The sequence below is a fragment of the Hypanus sabinus genome, chromosome 1, assembly GCF_030144855.1.
Source record: "Hypanus sabinus isolate sHypSab1 chromosome 1, sHypSab1.hap1, whole genome shotgun sequence".
NCBI lineage: Eukaryota > Metazoa > Chordata > Chondrichthyes > Myliobatiformes > Dasyatidae > Hypanus > Hypanus sabinus.
In genome coordinates, this window is record NC_082706.1 from 208,535,860 (window position 1) to 208,559,951 (window position 24,092).

At 43.9% G+C, this 24,092-nt stretch overlaps 1 protein-coding gene across 4 annotated transcripts in view; it reads right to left on the reverse strand.

The window, feature by feature from the left end:
• Nucleotides 1–1,622: 1,622 nt before the first annotated feature.
• The window catches only part of cdh17 (cadherin 17, LI cadherin (liver-intestine)), a 181,159-nt gene continuing 158,689 nt past the window's right edge, over nt 1,623–24,092 (reverse strand). For all 4 annotated transcript variants that reach the window (XM_059984795.1, XM_059984822.1, XM_059984814.1 and 1 more), the window contains exons 17-18: nt 2,520–2,636; nt 1,623–1,993 (exon numbers count right to left, since the gene is read on the reverse strand). In XM_059984795.1, the coding sequence (XP_059840778.1) occupies nt 1,878–1,993; nt 2,520–2,636 (233 nt within the window). In that variant the 3' untranslated portion in view covers nt 1,623–1,877. The remainder of the gene's footprint in view (nt 1,994–2,519; nt 2,637–24,092) is intronic.

Consider the following 24,092-nt stretch of genomic DNA (forward strand, 5'->3'; position numbering starts at 1 on the left):
TCGGACCAATAAAAAAAAGTAAAGTTTGGAATACTTTCCTCAAGGTAACAAGCAACTCCACTTCCCACCGCTGTCTGTAAGGATTTTTTATGTTCTCTCAATGAATGTATGGTCAAAAAAAACCTGCTTCCATACAGAGAAGCCAACAGCCTGTTACATAAAATTGAAGGAATTGATATTACACTTTCTGTAAACATTTATCAACAAGGATTTCTATGATGTGAAATGGAATGCAGCTGCATGGATTACTAAAATTATTAAGAGATTTAGATTGGTTGTAGTTTTTGAACAGTACAGGCCATTCAGCTCACAATGTTGTGACGACTTTTTACCCTACTCTAAGATCAATCCTTTCTACGTAGCCCTCTATTTTTTTAAAATTCCATATGCCTATCTAAGAGTTTCTTAAATGTCCCTACTGTATCTGTCAGTACCACCACCTCTGGCAGTGCATTCCACACACCCGCCACTCTCTGTGTAAAAAATTTACCCCTGCCGCACCCACCCCCCCATATTTTCAATTGTCTATGCTCACCCATCACAGAATAAAGAAGTTGTTTTGTCAAGTTTCTTGCAAGTCAAACACAAATCATAGGAATGAAAATCAGTTCAAACACTTTGATGACATCACTGTTGTGATCTCATCAAAATGGAATTGATGCAAGACAGTAAACAAACATTCAGTTATAAAATAAACCTGAGGAAATTTTTAAAAATATTACAAATCCTTGACTCATTTATCTTAGATGCCAAATGATATGAAGACAGTGAAAAGACACACCAGATGGTCTATATGATTAGCTGCTCTGGTGTTCACCCAGAATTATTCCCCTGATTAACTAACAAATAAAATAATTAAATTTTAAAAAGACCATCATTTCGGCAAGAAGTACACTCAGTGGCCACTTCATTAGGTACAGGAGTGGAAGCCGGTGTGGTGTCTGCTGCTGTAGCCCATCCACCAAGACTCGACATGTATGTTCAGAGACGCTCCCCTGCACACACCACTCTTGTAACACATGGTCACCGTGAACCAGTCAGGCTACTTAACTGCCCCTCACTGGATTAAAAAAAAAATTATTTTGTACTAATCTCTGTAAACTTTAGAGACTGTTGTGTGTAAATATCCCAGGAGATCAATGGTTTCTGGCCACCCCTACAATCATTCCTCTGTCCAGGTCACTTAGCTCACATTTCTTCCCCATTCTGATGTTCGATCTAAACAATAACTGAGTCTCTTGACCATGTCTGCGTGCTTTTATGTATTGAGTTGATGCCGCAGGACAGGCTGATTCGATATTTATATTAACAAGCTGCTGTACAGCTGTACCTAATAAAGTGGCCTCTGAGTGCATTTGGGGACAGACAATTTATCAAATCTAAATTAATTTATTTATTAATCAAACAAATCTCTCTAACATAACAAAAATCCAAACTGTCTATTTATAAACTCAATTTGTCTATCGTCACATTCACCCCCAAATACGATGTAAATAAAAACTCTAGAATATGATACAGACGATGATATTCCAAATACAATGGAGTGCTTTTAACAGCAAAGCAGAATGTATTAATCACATGCTCGGTAGAGAACCTTACATGTTACTAAGTATTCAGGAAGATGTATGTGTGTGTGTGTGTGTGTGTGTGTGTGTGTGTGTGTGTGTGTGTGTGTGTGTGTGTGTGTGTGTGTGTGTGTGTGTGTGTGTGTGTGTGTGTGTGTGTGTGTGTGTGGAAACTTATTAATATTCAAAACTTGTTTTATAATAAAAAGAATAATCCCTGGAAAGTTTTGTAAATGGATCTTCATAATCTTCGATTGGAAGGCTGACTCGGATAACTTCTTCTGAGTGCAGTCGGCATTTAGATATCTGCCGTTATGCGTTAGCCAGAGGTATCGTTTCATTCTCAGTCCGTCCCACTGAAGACGTCAGTTCAGCTTTTCCATGTTTCTTTGGTTTGGTTTTTAAAAATACAACTAAGAGGATCAAGCCTGTGGAGTAATGAATGAACATGTCAAATTATTTCTCTGCAAGCAGTTTTAAACTAATATTTTTGTAACAAAATCTTAGCAAAGTTCAAAGTAAATTTATGATCAAAGTATGTATATGTCAACATATCCTATCCTGAAATTAATTTTCTTGCAGGCATTTACAGGAAAATAAAGAAATACAATAGAACTTATGAAAAACTATCTTATGAGGAATGTCGAGTGAGCCAGGGTTTTTCTCTTTGGAATGAAGGAGGATGAGATGTGACTTGATAGAGGCAGACATGATGGTTGAGGGTAATAACTGTTCCTGAACCTGTTGGTGTGAGTCCTGTGGCTCCTATGCCTCTTTCCTGATGGCAGTAGTGAGAAGAGAGCATGGCCTGAGGGTCTGTGATGATGGATGCTGCTCTGCGTAGATGTACTCAGTGGTGGGGTAGGCTTTATGGTGATGGACAGGGCCATATCCACTACTTTTAGTTGGCTATGTTTTGTTTCAATAATAGATGAATAAATAATCCACACTTACCTATTACAGCGAGTGTTCCAAGAAGAATTCCGACTGCAAGTCCTGCTTTTGAATAGCTGGGTTCATCGTCTACTGGAATGAAGCACTTTCCGGACTTTGAGCACTTGCACACTTTAACTAGGGGTAAAGTGAGAGACGTATGTGTTGTGTAGTTCATATTTTAATTGGATAAACATTCCTCTGCCTCCTCCCTTACATTTGATGCCCTTACTAATCAAGAACCCATCAACCTGGTCCCTCAACAACACCTCTTTGTAAAGAAAGCACAGCAACAGCTTCACTTCCTGAGGAGATTGAGGTGAATGAGGCTCCCTCACCTCATTCTAACCAATTCAACTCCTTTTAATTTATTTGTGGTAATATGACCTTATGCATTGTGTGTGATTTATATGTACTGTGTTGTGCACTTTGGTCACAGAAACATTGTTTCATTTGGTGGTATATATGTGTATGGCTGAATGACAATAAACTTGAACTTGAAACATGAAACTTGAGCCTCCTCTTTAAATATACTCAATGACTTGGCCTCCTCCATGGTCTGTGGCAATGAATTCCACAGATTCATCACTCTCTGTTGAAGAAATTCCTCCTCATATATGTTCTGAGTGGACATCCCTCTGTTCTGAGGCTGTGCTATCTGGTCCTAGCTTCACCAACTCTAGGAAACATCCTCTCCACATCCACTCTATCTAGGCCTTTCAATATTCAATAGGTTTTAAATGAATTCCCCCTTCATTCATTTAAACTCCAGCGAGTACAAACCCAGAGCCATCAAGTGCTACTCATATGTTAACTCTTTCATTCCTGGATCATTCTTGTGAACTTCCTCTGGACACTCTCCAATGCCAGCACGTCCTTTCTTAGATAAGAGACCCAAAACTGCTCACAATACTCCAAGTGCGGTCTAACCAAAGCCTTCAAATGCCTCAGCACTATTTCCTTGATTTTATACTCTAGCTCTCTCAAAATGATGAGACCCAACATACACTGGAGGACCATTTCATCAAGCACCTTCACTCGATCCACCACAAAAAGAAAGATCCCCAAGTAGCCAACATTCCAATTCAACTTCCCATTCCCATTCTGGCATGGTGACCTATCGTGTCCTCTACAACCATAATATGCCCATACTTAAGTTGGAGGTGCAACCATCTGGGTAGACTCCAACCAGATGGCATGAACATTGATTGCTCCAACTTCTGGTAATTTCTCCTCCTTGCCCTTCTTCTCCCACAAGTGCAATTAACAGAAGATTACCCAGCCTAAAGAGAATGCTGTCTGTGTGGATCACTCTGCCAACACTGGTAATAGAAGCAGGTACGTTAAGGACATTTGGGAAACTCATGGATGATAGAAAAGTGGAGTGTTATGTAAGAGGGAAGGGTTAGGTGGATCTTAATGTAGGTTAAAAGGCTGTCACAACATCGTGGGTGAAGAGCCTGTACTGTGCTGCAGTGTTCCACAGTATGTCCTATGTTCCATGTTATTAAAGTTCTGTGGTTGCTTCGAGAGGAGATTTACTGAGATGCTGCCAGGACTACAGAGCTTGCCTCATGAGGATAGGTTAACCGAGTTAGGGTTTTTCTCTTCGGGGTGAAGGAGGATGAGAGGTGACTTGACAGATGATATGATGATTTGAGGCACAGATCGAGCGGACAGCCAGAGACAAGTTGGAAATGGCTAAAACCAGGGGCATAACTTTAAGCTGATTGGAGGAAAGTTTGGGGGAATGTCAAAGGTAAGTTTGTTTTTTACACAGAGGGTGGTGGGTGTGTAGAATGCATTGCCAGGAATGGTGGTAGAGGTAGATATATTACAGAGATTTTTAAGTAACTCCTAGATAGGCAGATGGATGATAGAAAAAATGGAGTGTTATGTGGGAGGGCAGTGTTAAATGGAGTCAGTTAAAAGATCAGCACAACATGGTGGGCTGAAGGGCCTGTGCAGCACTATGTTCACTATAAAATAAAAATGTTTTTTGAGAGGTGGGAAGAAACTGGAGACTCAGGGGAAACCCACACAGTCACCGGGACACTGTTCAAATACTGTACATATCAGACAGACCAAACCAACGGGACACGGATTATTGAGAGAGCAACACTATCTGCTGTGCTACTCTGCCCCCACTCACCCCCCACCCTCACCGGACTGTGCACTACTCTATAGGCCAGTTTCAAAGACCAGCTTCATCTGCCATTTACATTTACATGTATGAGAAATTTACTGTCAGTGTGTGACATGCACCGAACGGAACATTCAACAATTGTAAAGAATTATATAAAATTAAAGTTAGAGATTAAAGTATGAGTATGAAAAAATTACCATAACTACATAAGTAAGGTAATAAGACCATTACTCTGTCATGGTGAAGAGGCTTATTAGTTCCTGCGATCGCGAGAGTGATGTCATTTGAATTTAGCTCCTGATAGGGTCGCCCCTGGCAGTGAGGTCAAAGGGGACGATCGACATGAAGCGCAATCTGGCAAAGACCTCGACGGTGGAGCTGGCAGAAGATGATGACACATCACAAAGGCAGTGAAGATGGAGGAAGGCTGCAGCAGTGAAGGGATCCTAGTCATCTTGCATTCCATGTCACTGGGCCCTGACCCCGATCTGCCAAGGACCATGGATCAGCCTCCCACGTTAAACAAAGTCATGCACAGGTGTGCTCCATTAAGGGAATCTACCATAACAACCCAGTTATGTTGTTCCTGGATCAGCCTCCGCAGCCCCTGCAGGACTCACTAACAGATGACTCCTTAGGAGAACATCATACTCTGCTACAGTGATCGCACTACAACACAGTACAGTACAGCCCCTCGGGTGCATACTGAGTCCCCTCCTTTACTCCCTGTATACCCATGACTGTGTCGCCATCCACAACTCCAATCTGCTAATTAAATTTGCCGATGACACTACACTGATTGGCCTAATCTCAAACAATAACAAGGTGGCCTGCAGGGAAGAAGTCACCTCTCTGACACAGTGGTGTCAAGAAAACAACCTCTCCCTCAATGTTACAAAAACAAAGGAGCTGGTTGTGGATTACAGGAGGAATGGAGATGGGCTAACCCCTACTGACATCAATGGATCTGGGGTTGAGAGGGTAAACAGCTTCAAGTTCCTCGGCATCGTGGTCTGTACACACCAGCTGTGTGGTGAGAAAGGCACAACAGCACCTCTTTCACCTCAGATGGTTGAAGAAGTTTGGTATGGGCCCCCAAATCCTAAGGACTTTCTACAGGGGCACAATTGAGACCATCCTGACTGGCTGCATCACTGCCTGGTATGGGAACTGTACGTCCCCCAATCACAGATCTCTGTAGAGAGTGGTGTGGGCAGCCCAGTACATCTGTAATTGTGAACTTCCTGTGATTCAAGACATTTACAAGGAAAGGTGTGTAAAAAGGGCCCATAGGATCATTGGGGACCCAAACCACAACCTATTCCAGCTGCTAGCATCTGGGAAGTGGTACCACAGCATAAAAGCCAGGACCATCAGTCTCCGAGACAGTTTCTTCCAGCAGGCCATCAGACTGATGAACTCACACTGACTTAAGTCTACTCTATGTTACATTGACTGTTCTATTTATTATAAATTATTATAAATTACTATGATTGCACATCTAGATGGAGATGTAAAGATTTTTACTCCTCATGTATATGAAGAATATAAGAAATAAAGCCAATTCAATACATAGAACATAGAATGCTACAGCACAGGAACAGGCCCTTCAGCCCACAATGTTGTGTCGATCCAAATAAATTAGTAATCAAATGGCCAACCAAACTAATTCCACTCTGCCTACACAATGTCCATATCCTTCCATTTTCCTCACATTCATCTGTCTATCTCAGCATCTCTTAAAAGTCCCTAATAAGATACACGAGCAGCATTTGCCATTTGACCCATCGAGTCTGCTCTACCATTTCATCATGGCTGATCCAATTTTCCTCTCAGCCCCAATCAGCTGCTTCTCCCTGTATCCCTTTACGCCCTGACCAAGCAAGAACCTATCAACCTCTGCATTAAATACACAAAAAGACTTGGCCTCCACAGCTGCCTGTGGCAAAGGACTCCACAGTCTCACCACTCTCTGGCGAAAGAGAGTACTGTCTGTCCTCATACTGTCTGTCTACTCTGTCTGTACCTCTCATGAATGTCTATTAGATTTCCCCTCAGCCTCTGGCGCTCCAGGAAAAAGAACCCAAGCTTGTCCAATCTCTCATGATAGCACATGTCCTCTCATCCAGACATAATCCCGGTAAACCTCTTCTGCACCCTCTCCAAAGCCTCACCTCCCTTCTTATAAAGGAGCACAATACTTCAGACGCAGCCTAACCTGAGTTTCAGAGAGCTACAAGCTAAATTCCTGACTTTTAAATTCAATGCCTCGATTAACAAAGGCAAACATGCCATATGCCTTCTGAGCCACAGATGTATTATTTCCCTTTAACAATGCACCAGAATCCATTACAATGTTTTGAACACATGTTTTCACTCATTTGCATTATGTGTTTAAGAGCCTGGATTATTAAGTACCTCAATGTCTATTTGTTGCATGGATGCTGAAACATTTTTGCTCTTCATTTCCAATTTAGGTTTAATCAGATTTCTTACAATCATGGGACTGATTTCATGTCTGTGCTGTCTCCTGGTTCATTGTTATCGTTATTATTCTATGGATTTATTGAGTGTGCCCACAAGAAAATCAATTTCTGGGCTCTATATAGTGACATACATGTTCTTTGATAATAAAAATTTACTTTGTACTTTTCTTTGTAATACATTCTTTTGCTATTTTATTAGGTACATCTGCTCTTTAATACAAATATCTGATCAGATGATCATGTAGCAGCAACCCAATGCATAAAAGCATGGAGACATGGTCAAGAGGTTCAGCTCTTGTTCAGGCCAAGCATCAGAATGGGGGAGAAATATCATCTAAGTGACTTTGAGTGTGGGATGATTGTTGGTGCCAGACAGCATGGTTTGAGTATCTCAGAAAGTGCTGGTCTCCTGGCATTTTCACGCACACCAGAGTTTACAGAGGATAGTGTGAAAAATAAAAAGAATCCAGTAAATGGCAGTTCTGTGGGTGAAAACACCTTGTTAACAAGAGAGATCAGAGGAGAATGACCAGACTGGTTCAAGCTGACAGGAAAATGATAGTAACTCAAATAACCACATGTTACAACAGTGGTGTGCAGAAGAGCACCTCTGAGTGCACAGCATGCCAAAGCTTGAAGTGGATGGGTTACAGTAGCAGAAGACCATAAAGATGCACGGTGGCCACTTTTAGTGCAGGATGTATCTAATAAAGTGGCCACTGGGTGTACATTTACTTTGCAAACGTTGCATGACTAAATTGTGTCCAAATGTCATAATGAAGAGCGCATTTAGTTACGAATTTAATTCTCATGAGACACTATTTTTAAATCATTAACAGAAAATAAACATAATGACTAGGCATTGAAATACATGTGTTCTGCAGATCCTTTGGAGTATAAATCAGTTGAAATGTCACCCATTTTCTCAGATGTGAGATAGATGGAAGGTATAGCAGCATAGCAGATTCTTTGCCTAACCGTGCAGAGATTTTCTCACTGCAAAGATAATTTTTTTCGCCTTATTAAAAAAGACAATAATTTTATCTCTAAAATATGCAAATTGAAGGCTGATATCCATTGAGCAATTGCCCATAAAAAGTCATTGGTAGCAAACAATGTTGAGTCAGTGTCAACACAAGAGATCATGCAGATGCTGGAAATGATGAGTAAAACACACAAAATGCTGGCGGCATTCAACAGGCCAGGCAGCATTTCTCCATCTCTAACTTCCAGCTAATTTCTCCCCCCTCCTTCTTCTCTCTTTTTCCATTCCTCATTCAGATTATTCTTAATCCTTCTTTTCTCCTCACTGTCCCATCAGCTCCCTCTGGTTCCCCTCCTCCTTCCCTTTCTCCCATGGTCCACTCTCCTCTCCTATCAGATTCCTTCTTCTCCATGCCTTTATCTCTTCCACCCGTCACCTCCCAACTTCTCATGTCACACCCATCCCCCACTCTCCCACCTTCCCGTTCACCTGGTTTCACATATCAGCTGCCAGTTTGTACTCCTTCCCCTCCCCACCTTCTTATTATAACCACATAACCATATAACAATCACAGCACGGAAACAGGCCATCTCGGCCCTCCTAGTCCGTGCTGAACTCTTAATCTCACCTAGTCCCACCTACCCGCACTCAGCCCATAACCCTCCACTCCTTTCCTGTCCATATACCTATCCAATTTTACCTTAAATGACACAACTGAACTGGCCTCTACTACTTCTACAGGAAGCTCATTCCACACAGCTATCACTCTCTGAGTAAAGAAATACCCCCTCGTGTTTCCCTTAAACTTTTGCCCCCAACTCTCAAATCATGTCCTCTCGTTTGAATCTCCCCTACTCTCAATGGAAACAGCCTATTCACGTCAATTCTATCTATCCCTCTCAAAATTTTAAATACCTCGATCAAATCCCCCCTCAACCTTCTACGCTCCAATGAATAGAGACCTAACTTGTTCAACCTGAACCTTATTCAACCTTATTCTGGCTTCCTCTCCCTTCCTTCCCAGTCCTGATGAAGGGTCTCTGCCTGAAACGTTGATTGTTTCTCCCCTCCACAGATGCTGCCTGACCTGCTGAGTTCCTGCAGCATTTTTTATGTGTTACTCTGGATTTCCAGCATCTGCAGAACCTCTAGTATTTGTGATTACTGCAGATGTTCACTTGATATCCTGAGCAGAAACAGAATCAGAATTGGGTTGATTTTCACTGTCATATGTCATGAAATTTGTTGTTTTACAGTAGCAGCATAGTGCAATACATAACATACACTATAAGTTTTCGTTGAGTGCTCCCATTCCCGCTCTGTCTACCCCCTTGGTTTTAATAAATGTACTGTACAAAGTTCAGACAGTCTTGAGTACAAATACTGTGAAAGTGATCATGGTCAGTCCACAGACTACTTGCATTTTAGTCAATGCTTGCTGCCACAGACATTATTGAAAATGAATGTCAAAGAGAAGTACAAAGGGCCGATATGTTTCTGTTGTTAGTTATCCAGGGCCAAGCTCTGACCCTTTGTTCAAATTCAGAATCAGGTTTATTATCACCGACATATGTTGTGAAAATGTTGTTTAGTGGCAGCAGTAGAGTGCAATACACAATAATTACTATAAATTACTGTAAGAATATATACATGTAATAGCGCAAAAAGAACAAGAAATGAGGTAGTGTTTTTGGGTTCCAAGTCCAGACAGAAATCTGATGCCGGGGGGAAGAAGCTGTCCCTGAAACAGTGAGGCTCCTGTAGCAATGGAAAAGGACATGTTCTGTGCGGTGAGGGTCTTTAATGACAGACGCTGACTTTTTGAGTTATCGCTCTTTGAAGGTGTCCTCAGTACTGGGGAGGCCAGTGCCCATGATGGAGCTGCCTCAGTTTGCAACTCCTGCAGCTTTTTCTGATCCTGTGCAGTGGCCCCTCCATACTGGACTGTGATGAAACCAGTACGAATGCTCTCCACAGTACATTTGTAGAAGTTTACGAGAGTCTTTGGTGGCATACCAGATCTCCTCCAAATCCTAATGAAGTAGAACTACTTGCATGCCTTCTTCATGATTGGCTCCATATGACCCTCAGAGATGCTGATACCAGGAACCGGAAACTGCTCACCCTTTCTACTGCTGACCCCGCGATGAGAACTGTATTGTGTTCTCAAAATTGCCTCTTCCAGAATTCCACAATCAATTCTTTGGTCTTATTGAACAAGTTGAGTGCGAGGTTGTTAACATAGAACATACAACACAGGAACAGGCTGTTCAGCCCACAATGTTGTGCCAAACCAGCTAATAAGTAAATAAACCCTCCCCCAAAAACATTAATCTCTCCTACCTCCACCATATCTATATCCCTCCACTTTCCTTACATCCATATGCCTGTCTAAATGTCCCTTTAAAGCCTCCATTGAGCTTGTGTCTACCACCACACTAGGCAGCACATACCAGGCATCCACCACTCACGGAGTAAAAAACTTAACCCCTCACATCCTCCTCTCACCTTCAATGTATGCCCTAAACCACTCAACCAGCTGATCTATCACACTCCTGTATGCCTCCTCCTTAGGGTAGACAGCAACATCATCACGTTCCAGGTAACTAAATCAAATTGAATTGACTTCATTACTTACATCCTTCATACACATGAGGAGTAAAAATATTTACGTTATCTCCGTCTAAATTTGCAATGTGCAATTTATAGTAATTTATAATAAATAGTATGTACAACAATATAACATAGAAATACAGTTGTGTCATAATGGTTAATCAGTCTGATGGCCTGGTGGAAGAAGCTGTCCCAGAGCCTGTTGGTCCAGGCTTTTATGCCATGGTTCTGCTACCGAATGGTAGCAGCTGGAACAGTTTGTGGTTGGGGTGACTTGGGTCCCCAATGATCCTTTGGGCCCCTTTTACACACCTGTCTCTGTAAATGCCCTGAATAGTGGGAAGTTCACATCTACAGATGTGCTGCGCTGTCCTCACCACTCTCTACAGAGTCCTGCGATTGAGGGAAGTACAGTTCCCATACCAGGCAGTGATGCAGCCAGTCAGGATGGTCTCAATTGTGCCCCTGTAGAAAGTTCTGAGGACTTGGGAGGCCCATACCAAACTTCTTCAACAGGCTGAGGTGAAAGAGGTTCTGTTGTGCCTTTTTCACCACACAGCTGGTACGTACAGACCATGTGAGGTCCTTGGTGATGTTTATGCCGTGGAACCTAAAGCTGTTCACCCTCTCAGCCTCAGATCCATTGATGTCAATAGGGGTTACCCTGTCTCCATTCCCACTGTAGTCCACAACCAGCTCCTTAATTTTGTGACATTGAGGGAGAGGTTGCTTTCTTGACACCACTGTGTCAGGCTGATGACTTCTTCCCTGTAGGCTGCCTCATTATTATTTGAGATTAGTCATTCAGTGTAGTATCGTCAGCAAATTTAATTAGCAGCTTGTAGCTATGGGTGGTGACACAGTCATGGGTATACGGAGAGTAAAGGGGGGGAGGCTTAGAGGCTTAAGACACAGCCCTGAGGGGCACCTGTGTTGAGGGCCAGTGGGGCAGAAAATAGGGATCCCACTCTTACCACCTGACAGCGATCTGACAGGAAGTCCAGAATCCAGCTACACAAGGCAAGGTGAAGGCCGAGGCCTCTGAGCTTCATGTCGAGCCTGGAAAGAATTATGGTGTTGAATGCTGAACTGTAGGCCAAGACCAGTTAGCCTGACCTCAGTGGTTGGGTAAATGTTAGAGTCAATTGTTAAGGATGAGGTGATGGAGTACTTTGTGATGCAGGACAAGATTGTACAAAGTCAGCATGGTTTCCTTCAGGGAAAATCCTGCCTGACAAACCTGTTGGAATTCTTTGAGGAAATTACAAGTAGGATAGATAATGGGGATGCAGTGGATGATTTATATTTGGACTTTCAGAAGGCATTTGACAAGGTGCCACGCATGAGGCTGCTTACCAAGTTAAGAGCCCATGGTATTACAGGAAAGTTACTAACATGGTTAGAGCATTGACTGATTGGTAGGAGGCAGCGAGTGGGAATAAAAGGATCCTTGTCTTGTTGGTTACCAGTGACTAGTGGTGTTCCGCAGGGGTTGGTGTTGGGACTGCTTCTTTTTATGCTGTATGTCAATTATTTAGATGATGGAATAGATGGCTTTGTGGCCAAGTTTGCATATGATGCAAAGACTGGTGGAGGGGGAGGTAGTGTTGAGGAAACAGGTAGGATGCAGAAGAACTTGAACCAATTAGGAGAATGGGCATGAAAGTGGCAAATGAAATACAATCTTGGTCATGCACTTTGGTAGTAGAAATAAATGTGTGGACTATTTTGTAAATGGGGAGAAAATCCTGGAATCTGAGATGCAGAGGGACTTGGGAGTCCTTGTGCAGAACACCCTGAAGATTAACTTGCAGGTTGAGTCAGTGGTGAGGAAGGCAAATGCCATGTTAACATTCATTTCAAAATGTCTAGAATACCAGAGAAAGGATGTGATGCTGAGGCTTTATAAGGCGTTGATGAGGCTTCACCTTGAGTATTGTGAACAGTTTTGGGCTCCTCATCTTCAAAAAGATGTGCTGGCATTGGAGAGGGTCCAGAGGAGGTTCACAAGGATGATTCCAGGAACTAAAAGGTTATCATACGAGGAACATTTGATGGCTCTGGGTCTGTACTCACTGGAATTCAGAAGGATGAGGGGGGATCTCATAGGAAGCTTTCTAATCTTGAAAGGCTAGACAGAGTAGATGTGGAAAGGATGTTTCCCATGGTGGGAGAATCTAGGACAAGAGGTCACAGCCTCAGGATAGAGGGGGCACCCTTCCAAAACAGAGATGCAGAGTAAACCTTTTAGCAAAAGGATGGTGAATTCGAGGAATTTGTTGCCACTTGCAGCTGTGGAGGCCAGGTTGTTGGGTGTATTTAAGACAGAGATTGATAGGTTCTTGATTGGACATGGCATCAAAGGTTACGGGGAGAAGACGAGGAACTGAAGTTGAGGAGGAGAATAAAAAATGATCAGCCATGATTGAATGGTGGAGCAGACTCGATGGGCCGGATGGCCTAATTCTGCTCCTGTGTCTAATGGTCTAACAGCATTCTCACATGTGCGTCCTTCATCTCCAGATGTGTAAGGACAGTGTGTAGAGCTGTGGCTACTGCACTCTCTGTTGACTGGTTGTGTCGGTAGGTGAGTTGTAGGGCATCCAGTGTGGGTGGTAGAATGCTGCAGATGTAGTCCTTGACCAGCCTCTCACAGCATTTGCTTATTATTGAGGTGAGTGCGACAGGACACCTGTCATTCAGACATGTTACCTTGGTCTTTTTAGGTACAGGAACAATGCTTTGAAACAGGAGGGCACTCTACACCGGGAGAGGGAGAGATTAAAAATGTCTGTAAATACACCTGGCATTTGTGCCAGTTGATAAATAAAGAGACTGATTTCCATGCCGTATGTTTTCCTGACTTAAATACTGGACATTTGCAGAAGCCTTTGTAAATGTTACTGTACCAGAATTAAATTGTTGACAGTGCGTTAAACATTTAATCAGAAGTGGGTATGTCTGTTTACCTGCTATGCACATCTATGCTCACGTCATTCTACAAACTGCATCACTGCCTGGTACGGAAACTGTTCAGCAGTGGACAGGATGGCCCTATAAAAGGTAGTCAAAACTGCCCAACCCATCACCAGCACCAGCTTACCTGCCATTAAGGACATATGTACAGAAAGGTGCCAGAAAATTCACGAAGGCTCCTACCCATAAGACCATAAGGTATAGGAGCAGAATTAGGCCATTTGGCCCATCAAGCCTGGTCTGCCATTTCATCATGGCTGATCGATTTTATCCTTTCAGCCCTAATCTCCTGCATTCTCCCCGTATCCCTTAATGTCCTGACCAATCAAGAATCTATTAACCTCTGCCTTAAATATACTTAATGACTTGGCCTCCACAGCCACCTGTGGCAATGAATTCCACAGATACACCACTCTCCGGCTGCTCACCACCCACCCTGCTCATGGACTGTTTGTCCCACTCCTATCAGGGAAGAGGCTACGTAGCATCCACACCAGGGCCACCAGACTCAAAAGCAGTTACTTTCCCAAAGCAGCAAGCTGATCAATACCTCCACCCACTAACCCACCGCTTGACTCCTGTGCTTAGCATCACTTTGTGGACATACAATCAATCTACTATATATATATATATAAGCTACCTTATGTATTTATTTTATTATTGTGTTCTTTGTCTTATTTTTTAGTGACTCACATTGTAATCAGGCTCTACAACAGGTAGTCAAAACTGCCCACTGCATCACTGCACCAGCCTATCTGACATACGTATTGAAAGGAGTGGGGAAAGGGCCAGTAACATCATGAGGTAACAGTTTATTCATTTCCATAGATGATGCCTGAGCTGCTGAGGTCTACCTGCATTTTGTGAGTGTTGTGCCAAGCGATGTACCTGCAGCAGACAGTGCAAAGGAGATCTGCAGAGAAAGGATTTAATCTATAGGGAGGTTATTGAATCAATTCTTTGTGAGAGTTGGCCAGTTAGCCTCACCCTGACCACTTTCTCACCATGACATTGCAAATATTTTTGCTGTCACAAAACTACAAAAGTCTATTCACAGAAAAAATATACAAAATACAAACATCAAGAATTTACAAGACAGTGAAAAAAATTCAAATTGCAGTATGACTATTGTTGTCAATAAAACAGTCAGCTCCCTGTTGGGCCCACCATCCCCAGAAATCCCCCACTGTACCCTTGGTGACTGCATGCATGCACCCACTCCAGGGACACCTGGGCATGAATGTATCCCCAAAAGAAGGACATGTAGTAGGTCCAGGCAGAGCCCTCATCCTGGCCAGGCCCAGCAAGCCTACCAGCAGATTCTCCGAGTGATCCGACCCCCTCTGTACTGGGTGCCCGTATATCAGAAGTGCAACCAAAACCAGAGGAGCAGCCCCTTCAGAAATGTTTACGTACTGTAACCCAGGCCTAACAGAAAGAACGGGCATCCAGTGACTTCTTCACAGGGAAAAAGAGCAAGTTTCACGATCAAGAAAATTGTTTAATGTCATTTGCAGTCAACGGGTGTAAAGGAGAATGAAATATATGTTACTCTGGATCCCATGCGGCATAAAGATGTTTGAGGTAAAGTATAAGGGGCAATAAGATAAGGAATACAATAATAATAAAGCAACACAAATAATAAATATAAATACACAAGATGCTTGTATAATTACATTGACTGTATGCCCATAAAGTGATGCTGTTTTTTGAGATACAGTGTGGAACTGGCTCTTCCGGCCCTTTGAGCCACACCACTCGATTTAAGCAATCCCCTGATTTAACCCTGGCATAACCATGGGACAATTTACAATGCCAATTACCCCACCAACTGGTACATCTTTGGACTGTGGGAGGAAACCAGAGCACCTGGAAGAAACCCACACCATCATGGGGAGCATATACAAACTCCGAGACCTTTCTGTATATACTGTATGTCCTTAATGGCTGTTAGGCTGGGTGTCAGTGACGCGCTTTTACTGAACTGGAATTTGGCAGAGTGACAAATAAGAACCTGAAGCTCTAAGGCTTGGCAGATGAAAGAGATTTAGATAGACAAAACAAGAGTAGATCTAACTAGGCACATTTGGATCAAGGCCAAACTGGCCTAACCAATACACAAGAGCAAACGACAGAAGTTACACAAGCAAAATCATTTTTTTTTTGTACACAGAGTGATGAGTGGGTAGAATGTCCTGAAGAGGTGATGCTAGAGGCAGATGTATTAGGGGTATATAAAAAACTTTTAGACAGCACACAGATTGAGGGTTATATAGGAGGGAGAGGTTAGATTGATCGTGGAGTAGGTTAAAAAGCTATCAAGGATTGTGGACCAGAGGGCCTGTGCTGTGCTGTATTATGAGTAAGAATAACATAGGCAATTGAGTACTAAGGAAATCAGTACAGGAGATATTACAAATTTAATGCTTAGTGTTGGTTGTACTTGTTATAAATAAATTAATCTGAATCTGATTGAAGAATTAAAGCAGAAAAATCACCGAGGACAGGTAGCTAGAACGTTTTTCACTACAGTATAGGATAGTATTTAGATTCAAAGATTTGGAGTAGATTTGTTATCAAAGTATGTACACAGAATACAGCTTTGGGATTCATCCTCCTGCAGGCAGTCATGAAGCAAAGAAAAGCCATGGAACCTGTTCAAGAAAATATCAAACACCCAACACGCGAAGACAAAGAATGAATTGCGCAAGCAGAAAAAGGCAAGCCAATGATAAATACGATATGAAAAATCCAGGTCAGTCTCGTGCAGTTCACCACTGCTGAACTAACATGCAAAATGCTCGTCCAAACTTTTGCTAAAAAACACAAGAGATCCTGCAGACGCTGGAAAACCTGAGCAAACCACACAAAAAGCTGGAGGAACTCAGCAGGTCAGGCAGAATCTGTGGAAAGGAATAAGCAGTCGACGTCTCTGGCTGAGATATGAAGGGGGAAGAATTCAGAAGGCGGCTGGGGGGAGGAAGACTAGTGGAGGGGAAGGAGTACAGTCTGGCAGGTGACAGGGAAGTCAGGTGAGGGGCAAGTTGGGTCTGTCAGAGAGGGGAGATGAAGTATGAAGCTTGGAGGTGAGAGGTGGAGAAAATAAAGGATAAAGGAAAAATCTGACAGGAGAAAGTGAAGGAGGAGGGATGCCAGAGATGGGTGATGGGCAGGTGAGGAGAAGAGAAAGGATGGGAGGGGAACCAGAACAGGAAAGGAGAAAGAGAGAATGGGGAAAGGGGAGAAATTACTGAGGACTGACCATGCCATCAGGTTGGAAGCTACCCGGACAGAATTAGTTGCTCCTCCAACCCGAGTGTGGGCTGTTGAGGAGGCCATGGACTGACATGTTGGCATGGAAATGGGAAATTGAACTAAAATGGTTGGCCAGATGAAGTACCTGCCTTTTGAGGTGGACAGAGCGAAGATGCTCATCGAAGGAGTTCCTCATCTACATCAGGTTTCACTGACCGGGCCACACCGGGAGCACCAGATACAGTGGACAGCCCTGACAGACTCGCAGGAAAAGTGTCGCCTCACCTGCAAACACTGTTTACGGCCCTGAATGGTGGTGAGGGAGGAGGTGTAGGTTCAGGTTTAGTACTTGTCCCACTTGCAGGGGTAAGTGCCAGGAAGGAGATGGGTGCAGAGTGAACAAGGGAGTCATGTACAGAGTAATCCCTAGGCAAAGCAGAGAGTGGAGGGGAAGGCTAGATGGCATCGAGTGGATCGAGTGGATAGCCAGAGACCTTCTCCCAGGGTGGAAATGGCTAATTTAAAGACAACTGGGGTAAAGTATAGGGGTGGATGTCAGAAGTAGATTGTTTACACAGGGAGTGCTGGATCCACGGAATACGCTACAAGGGATGGTAGTAGAGGTAGATACATTGGGGCACTTAAGACACTCTTAGATAGGCACATGGATGACAGAAAATTGGAGGGCTATGTAGGAGGGAAGGGTTAGATTGACGTTAGAGTAGGTTAAAAGGTCAGCACAACATTATGAGCTGAAGGGCCTGTACCGTGCTGTAATGGTCTATGTTCTGTGTTGTTTGCATCCAAAAGGACCACAACCTTGTCACGGTTTGGAGGCTTGCGTGCCTCAATGACCCGGAGAGCTGCACTGGCTGGAGTCAGGACTTTATGCTTTGGCTCTTGCTAGGGTCATCCATGCCAAACAGGTCAGAGGGTAGAGGGTAAGAGTGGTCCACCGTTTCTCAAAATTTGGAGTTTCAGCTCAGGGCTAACAACCCTGACTGGTCAAACAAAATTGTTACGGAAACAGCAATAAAGAATCCTTCTACATCTGTGTGCTGTAGTATTCCTGAGTCTCCACCTGGGACTTGCATGACTGACGGTAGTTAAAACACAGAGGTAGCTTCTGACACCATGAAGGAAGGTCTGAACACCAACAGAGATGAAGGACCTGCATTGCTGCACTAAACACAGGTGGTGTAACAGGCCGTAAGTAAGAAAATTGTTTGTGCCTGGTGGTAGATTGGCCTATGTGGTTCAGCACAGCATCATGGACTGAAGGGTCTGTATTGTTACCATGTTCTATAGGCTTGAGTACAGTCCAAGAGTGATTTTAAGAGTTGACAGCCTCCTCTGATACATGTATATGTTGGAAAATTAAAACCAGCATGGGTCAGAGTCTGAGAAGGTCTTGGCAGAAGGGGAATGGAAAAATGTTATCTTTAGAAATGGAATTTTGAGGGGGACGGGTGATGAACTGCGAGATCCGCACTGTTAGAGGAAAATGCGTGGAAAAATAAGTGGATCATGTTTAATCAAATCCAAAGAAAGTAGAAAGCTGTCAAATCAAAGGCCACTGCCCCCAGTTAGCTTGTGGAATCTAATGTGCAAATGTTAATAGGCTTACTGTCAATCCATAAACACAGGAGATTCTGCAGATGCTGGGAATCCAGAGCAACACACACAAAATGCTGGAGGAATTCGGCGGGTCAGGCAGCATCAACGGAAATGAATAAACAACCAGCGCTTTGGGTTGAGACCCTTCATCAGGACTGGAAAGGAAGGGGGATGAATGCCAAAATAAGGGAGGGAAAGGGGTACAAGGTAGAGGGAGATAGGTCGGTGGAGGACAGCAATGAAATAGGAAGCAGGGAGTTGATAGATGGAAGAGGTAAAGGGTTGGAGAAGGAATCTGACAGGAGAAGAGAGTGGACCTCTCAGATTCTTACTTCATCCTTCATCCCTCACCCATCAGGAAAAATAATAATGAGGTGGTGTTCATGGGTTCATTGTCCCTTCAGACATCTGATGGCAGAGGGGAAGAAGCTGTTCATGAAACATTGAGTGTGTGTCTTCGGGCTCTTGTACCTCCTCCCTGATGGTAGAAATGAGAAGAGGGCGTGTCCTGGGTGCTGTCGAGGACTTTTTGAAGATATCCTCAATACTGGGAGGCTAGTGCCCATGTTGGAGCTGGCTCAGTTTACAACTTTCTGCTGCTTTTTAATTATCCTGTGCTGTGGTCTCTCCATGCAAGACAGTGATGCAACCAGTTAGAAAGCTCTCCATAGTACATCAGTAGAAATTTGCGAGTGTCTTTGGTGACATATCAATTCTCCTGAAACTCCTAATGAATTATAGCCACTGCCACGCCTCCTTTGTAATTGCATCAAAATGTTGGCTCCAGGATAGATCTTCAGAGATGTTGACACCCGGGGACCTGAAACTGCTGGCCCTTTTCCGTGACGAGGACTGGTGTGTGTTCTCTTGATTTCCCCTTCCTGACGTCCACAACCAATTCTTCGGTCTTACTGAAGTTGAGTGCAAGGTTGTTACTGCTACACCAGTTAACCAGCTGACCTATCTTACTCCTGTACGCCAGCTCACCATTTGAAATTCTGCTAACAATAGTCGTGCAAATTTATAGAAGGTACTTGAGCTGTGCCCAGCCACTCATGGGTGTAGAGAGAGTAGGGCAGTGGGCTAAGCACACATCCTTGAGCTGCACCAGTGCTGACTGTTAGTGAGGAGGAGATAATATTTCCGATACACACAGACTGTGGTCTCCCAGACAGGAAGTCCATTTGCAGGGGGAGGTACAGAGACCCAGGTTTTGGAGCTCGTTGATTCGAACTGAGGGTACAATTGTGCTGAACACTAAGCTGTAATCAATAAACAGCAGCCTGACGTAGGTATTACCATAGTCCAATTGATCCAAGGCTGAGCGGAGGGCCAGTGAGATTGCATCCACTGTAGACTTCATGTGGTGATCGGCCGATTGCAGCAGGTCCAGGTTCTTGCTTAGTCAGTTGATTCTGGCCATGACTGCCCTCTCAAAGCACTTCACCCCAGTAGAAGTGAGTGCCACTGGGTGATAGACATTGAGGCAACTCACTCTGATCTTCTTGGGCACTGGAATGATGGTTGCCCTTTTGAAGCAGGTGGCAACAATGAGAGATTGAAGATGTCCTTGAACACTCCTACTAGTTGAAATATAGTAATACTAGTGTGATCACTTACTAAAGAACTCTTGCACATTGACTTTAATACATTAGGGCAATGAGTATTGAGTTGGGATATTACTTTGAAGTTGTATAAGATGTTGGTGAGGCCTATTTTTGAGTTATGGTCACCTACAGTACCTACAGGAAAGATTCCAATAAGATTGAAAGTGTGCTGAGAAAATTGGGGGCCTGAGTTATAAGGAAAGGTTGAATAGGTTAGGACTTTATTCCCTAGAGCTTATGAGAATGAGAGGAGACTTGATAGAGGTATACAAAATTATGAAGGGTTTAGATAAGTGCAAGCAGGCTTTTTCCACTGAGGTCAGTTAGGACTAAAACTAAAGTTCATGGGTTAAAGGCGAAAGGTGAAAAGTTTAAGGGGAACATGAAGGGAAACCTTCACTCAGAAGGTGGTGAGAGTGTGGAACAAACTGTTGGTGGATGTGGGTTCGATTTCAACATTTAAGAGAAGTTTGTATAAGTACATGGATGGGAGGGCTATGGTCCCAGTGCAGGTCGACGGGACTAGATAGATTAATAGTTCAGCATGGACTAGATGGGCCGAAGAGTCTGTTCTGTGCTGTAGTGTTCAATGATTATATGACTCTATGACTTGAGTCAAGTCTCCTAAGGGATTGTCTGTTGGTGTGTCCTCAGGTGGCTGCAGAGGCCAGTCTGGGATCTGGTGCTGTGTGGTTGTGATTAATGGTTGGGTCTTCTGGTTGTTTATCTCCCCTTTCGCAGCTGCCGCTCATCCCCTGTGGCACAGAGGAGGTTGTCCTCATGTAGCGCAGCTCCCTCTTGAACAGCTTTCCTCCAGCTGTATCTATTGAGTGCAATGTCTTCCCGGATTTTAGCTGTCTTGTTGAATTTATTCAGGCTGATTTTGATGTTATCATTGAAGTTTCTCCTTTGCATGTAATCCTTCACTGTCAGTAAGCTATTTCTGAGGCCATATTGCCAATTCAAAAGTAAAATGCTGTAGAGTCTGGAAACAATGCTCAACACATCATGGGCACATGCCTCCCCACCTTCAGTAGTACCGACAGGAGGTGCTGCCTCAAGAAGGCAATGCCCATCATCAAAGATCCCCATATCATGCTGTCTTCTCGCAATTCCCATCGAGAGGGAGGTACAGAAATCTGAAGTCCCACATGACTGGGTTGAGGAACAGCCACTTCCCATCAAACAACTGGTGAAACCCTTATTGCCACAATTCAGCAACACTACGGCCACTTTTCACTACAAATAGATTTTTTCGTTCTAATTGTGTTTCTTTTCCTTGTAAAAATATGTTTTACTTATTTACTTTACAGTACCGTGCAAAACTCTTCGGCAAATATACATTGCTAGGGTGCTAAAAACCTTTGCACAGTATTGTATCTACCTGTCAATGTGGAGTGGAGAGCGGATCTATAAATCAGGTGGGGGCAAAGGATATTGGGAATGGTGAGGGTGGAGCGCTGAGGGAGGGGTGTGGGCAGGTGGCAGAGATGTAGTACCAAGGGCAGGGGGGAGCTAGTGTGGGTGCAGACACACCCAGCTCTGAGACACCAGGTAAAGTCATTTGATTCCAACAATTGCTTTATTGATCATTACAGAATGTCTCTCTGGTGCTTCCTTCTCCCTCCCCTCTCCCTTCCCCTTTTCCCAACCATGATTCCCCTCTCCTTGCCCCTTTCCCACTCTCAGTCACAATAGAGACCCATCTCAGAATCAGGTTTATTGTTACTCACATATGTCATGACATTTATTTTTTTTTGCGGCAGGAATATAGTGCAAAGCATAAAATTACTACAGTACTGTGCAAAGGTCTTAGGTGCCCTGGCTATATACTTGTGCCTAAGGCTTTTGCACAGCACTGTATGTTTCTGATTTGAATGTTGCATATCTGTACAAATCAGATGCAAATTTACATGTCTTGGGGGAGGCGGGGGCACAGCGGTGCAGCACGTCGATCTTACAGCTCAGCGTGTCAGAATTCAATTCCAGCACCGACTGTGAGGAGTTTGTACGTTCTCCCCTTGATCGTGTGGGTTTTCTCCGTGTGTTCCTGCGTCCTCCCTCATTCCAAACACCGAATGCAGGCCAATTGGTCATTGTAAATTGTCCTGTGATGAGGGTGGTTTCCAATAGGTGGGCTGCTGGGCTAATCTGCACTGTATCTCTAAATTAACTAATTAATTACTAAGTAATACCCCCAGGTTCAGTTTGCACGGCTATCTATAAGGAGTTTGCATATTCTCACGGTGACCATGTGGGTTTCCTCTGGATGCTCCAACTATAAAACATAATCGTGCAATACGTGCCTTGCACTGTGTGTGACTGTTGGTACTGTGTTGTGCATCTGGGCCCCTGAGCAGTGCTGTTTCAGTTGTCTATAATGATGGGTATTTGTGTACGATTAACACCCATAAGGGTGTCAAATGCATGTTGTGATGCGTCTAGTGTGGTAGTGTGGTAGTGTAGTGGGTAGTGCTTATTGCTTTCAATTTCAGCTTCCACCGCTGGCTAGCAGTCTTGTGAAAAGGAGAGCTGAATGTGTCAGTCTCTCCCTGCCAGTACACAGCCTCTGCAACAGCAAGCCTCATGTAGTGCCTCCTCGCTGGCGACACACGGAAACTGAACTCCTTTCCGACTCAGACTGAACTACAGAGGATGGGGAAGAGGTCTGGCCCTGTACGTGTAACACGTAGGCCTTCCAGCGTGTGGACATGCCCTGGTACTTGTGAACCAAATCCCCAGCTACGGGTAAGTAGCCCCAATGGCTTGTGGGCAGTCTCAGGAGAGACGAAGGCTATGGGAGTAAACCCAGACAGCAAAACCAGAGCCCCCTAGGCGGCTGGACATCACTGAACATTCGTCCGGCAGCTCCTGCAGTCAAGCTGGTGCCAAATGTATTGCTCATAAGTTTTCCCTTGGACTACACCGGTGAGGCCGAGAGGGGGATCTGGACAACTGGGCATCTCAGGATCTCCATACCTTCCACCCAGGCGTGTCATGATGACCATCATCACCTTTTGCCCTTCGAGACAGATGGATGCCACCACCATATATGGTTGAATGACAGGTTCAAGTTCAAGTTCAGTTTATTGTCAGTTACTGCCAAATTAAACAATGTTTCTCCGGACCAAGGTACACAACACGCAACATCTAAGACACACACAACATAATATTACCACTAGTAAATTAACAAGTGATAAGGTGCATTTACAACACAAGTTAAGCAGTAATCAGTATTACGCAGCTAGTACTTTATACGTGATGAGACCGGTGTGGTGGCCTGGGGGAAGAAACTGTTTCTCATCCTCACAACTCTTGTCCTAATGCTATGGTACCTCCTGCCTGATGGTATTAGGTCAAAGAGATTGGAGGGTTCCTTAACAATGTTAGGGGCCCTGCATATGCAGCACTCCATTAGACCAATAAGAAATAGGAGTAGAATTAGGCCATTTGGCCCATCAAATCTGCTCCACCATGTAATCATGGCTGATCCTTTTTACCCCACCTCAGCTCCCCTTCCCGACCTTCTCCCCGTAACCTTTGATGCCATGTACTATCAAGAACCAATCAAGCTCTGCCTTAAATACACCCAATGACCTGGACTCCTCAGCTGCCTGTGGTAATAAATTGTACAAATTCACCACCCTCTGGCTAAAGAAATTTCTCCACATCCCTATTTTAAATGGACACTTCTCTATCCTGAGGCTGTGCCCTCTTGTCCTAGACTCTCCCACCATGGGAAACATCCTTTCCACATCAACTCTGTCTAGGCCTTTCAACATTTGAAAGGTTTCAGTGAGGTCCCCCCTGATCCTTCTGGATTCCAGCGAGTATAGACCCAGAGCTATCAAACGTTCTTGAGGTCAGATGTCTTGTAATTAAATTGGTCTTTAAAAAAAAGCATGTGCA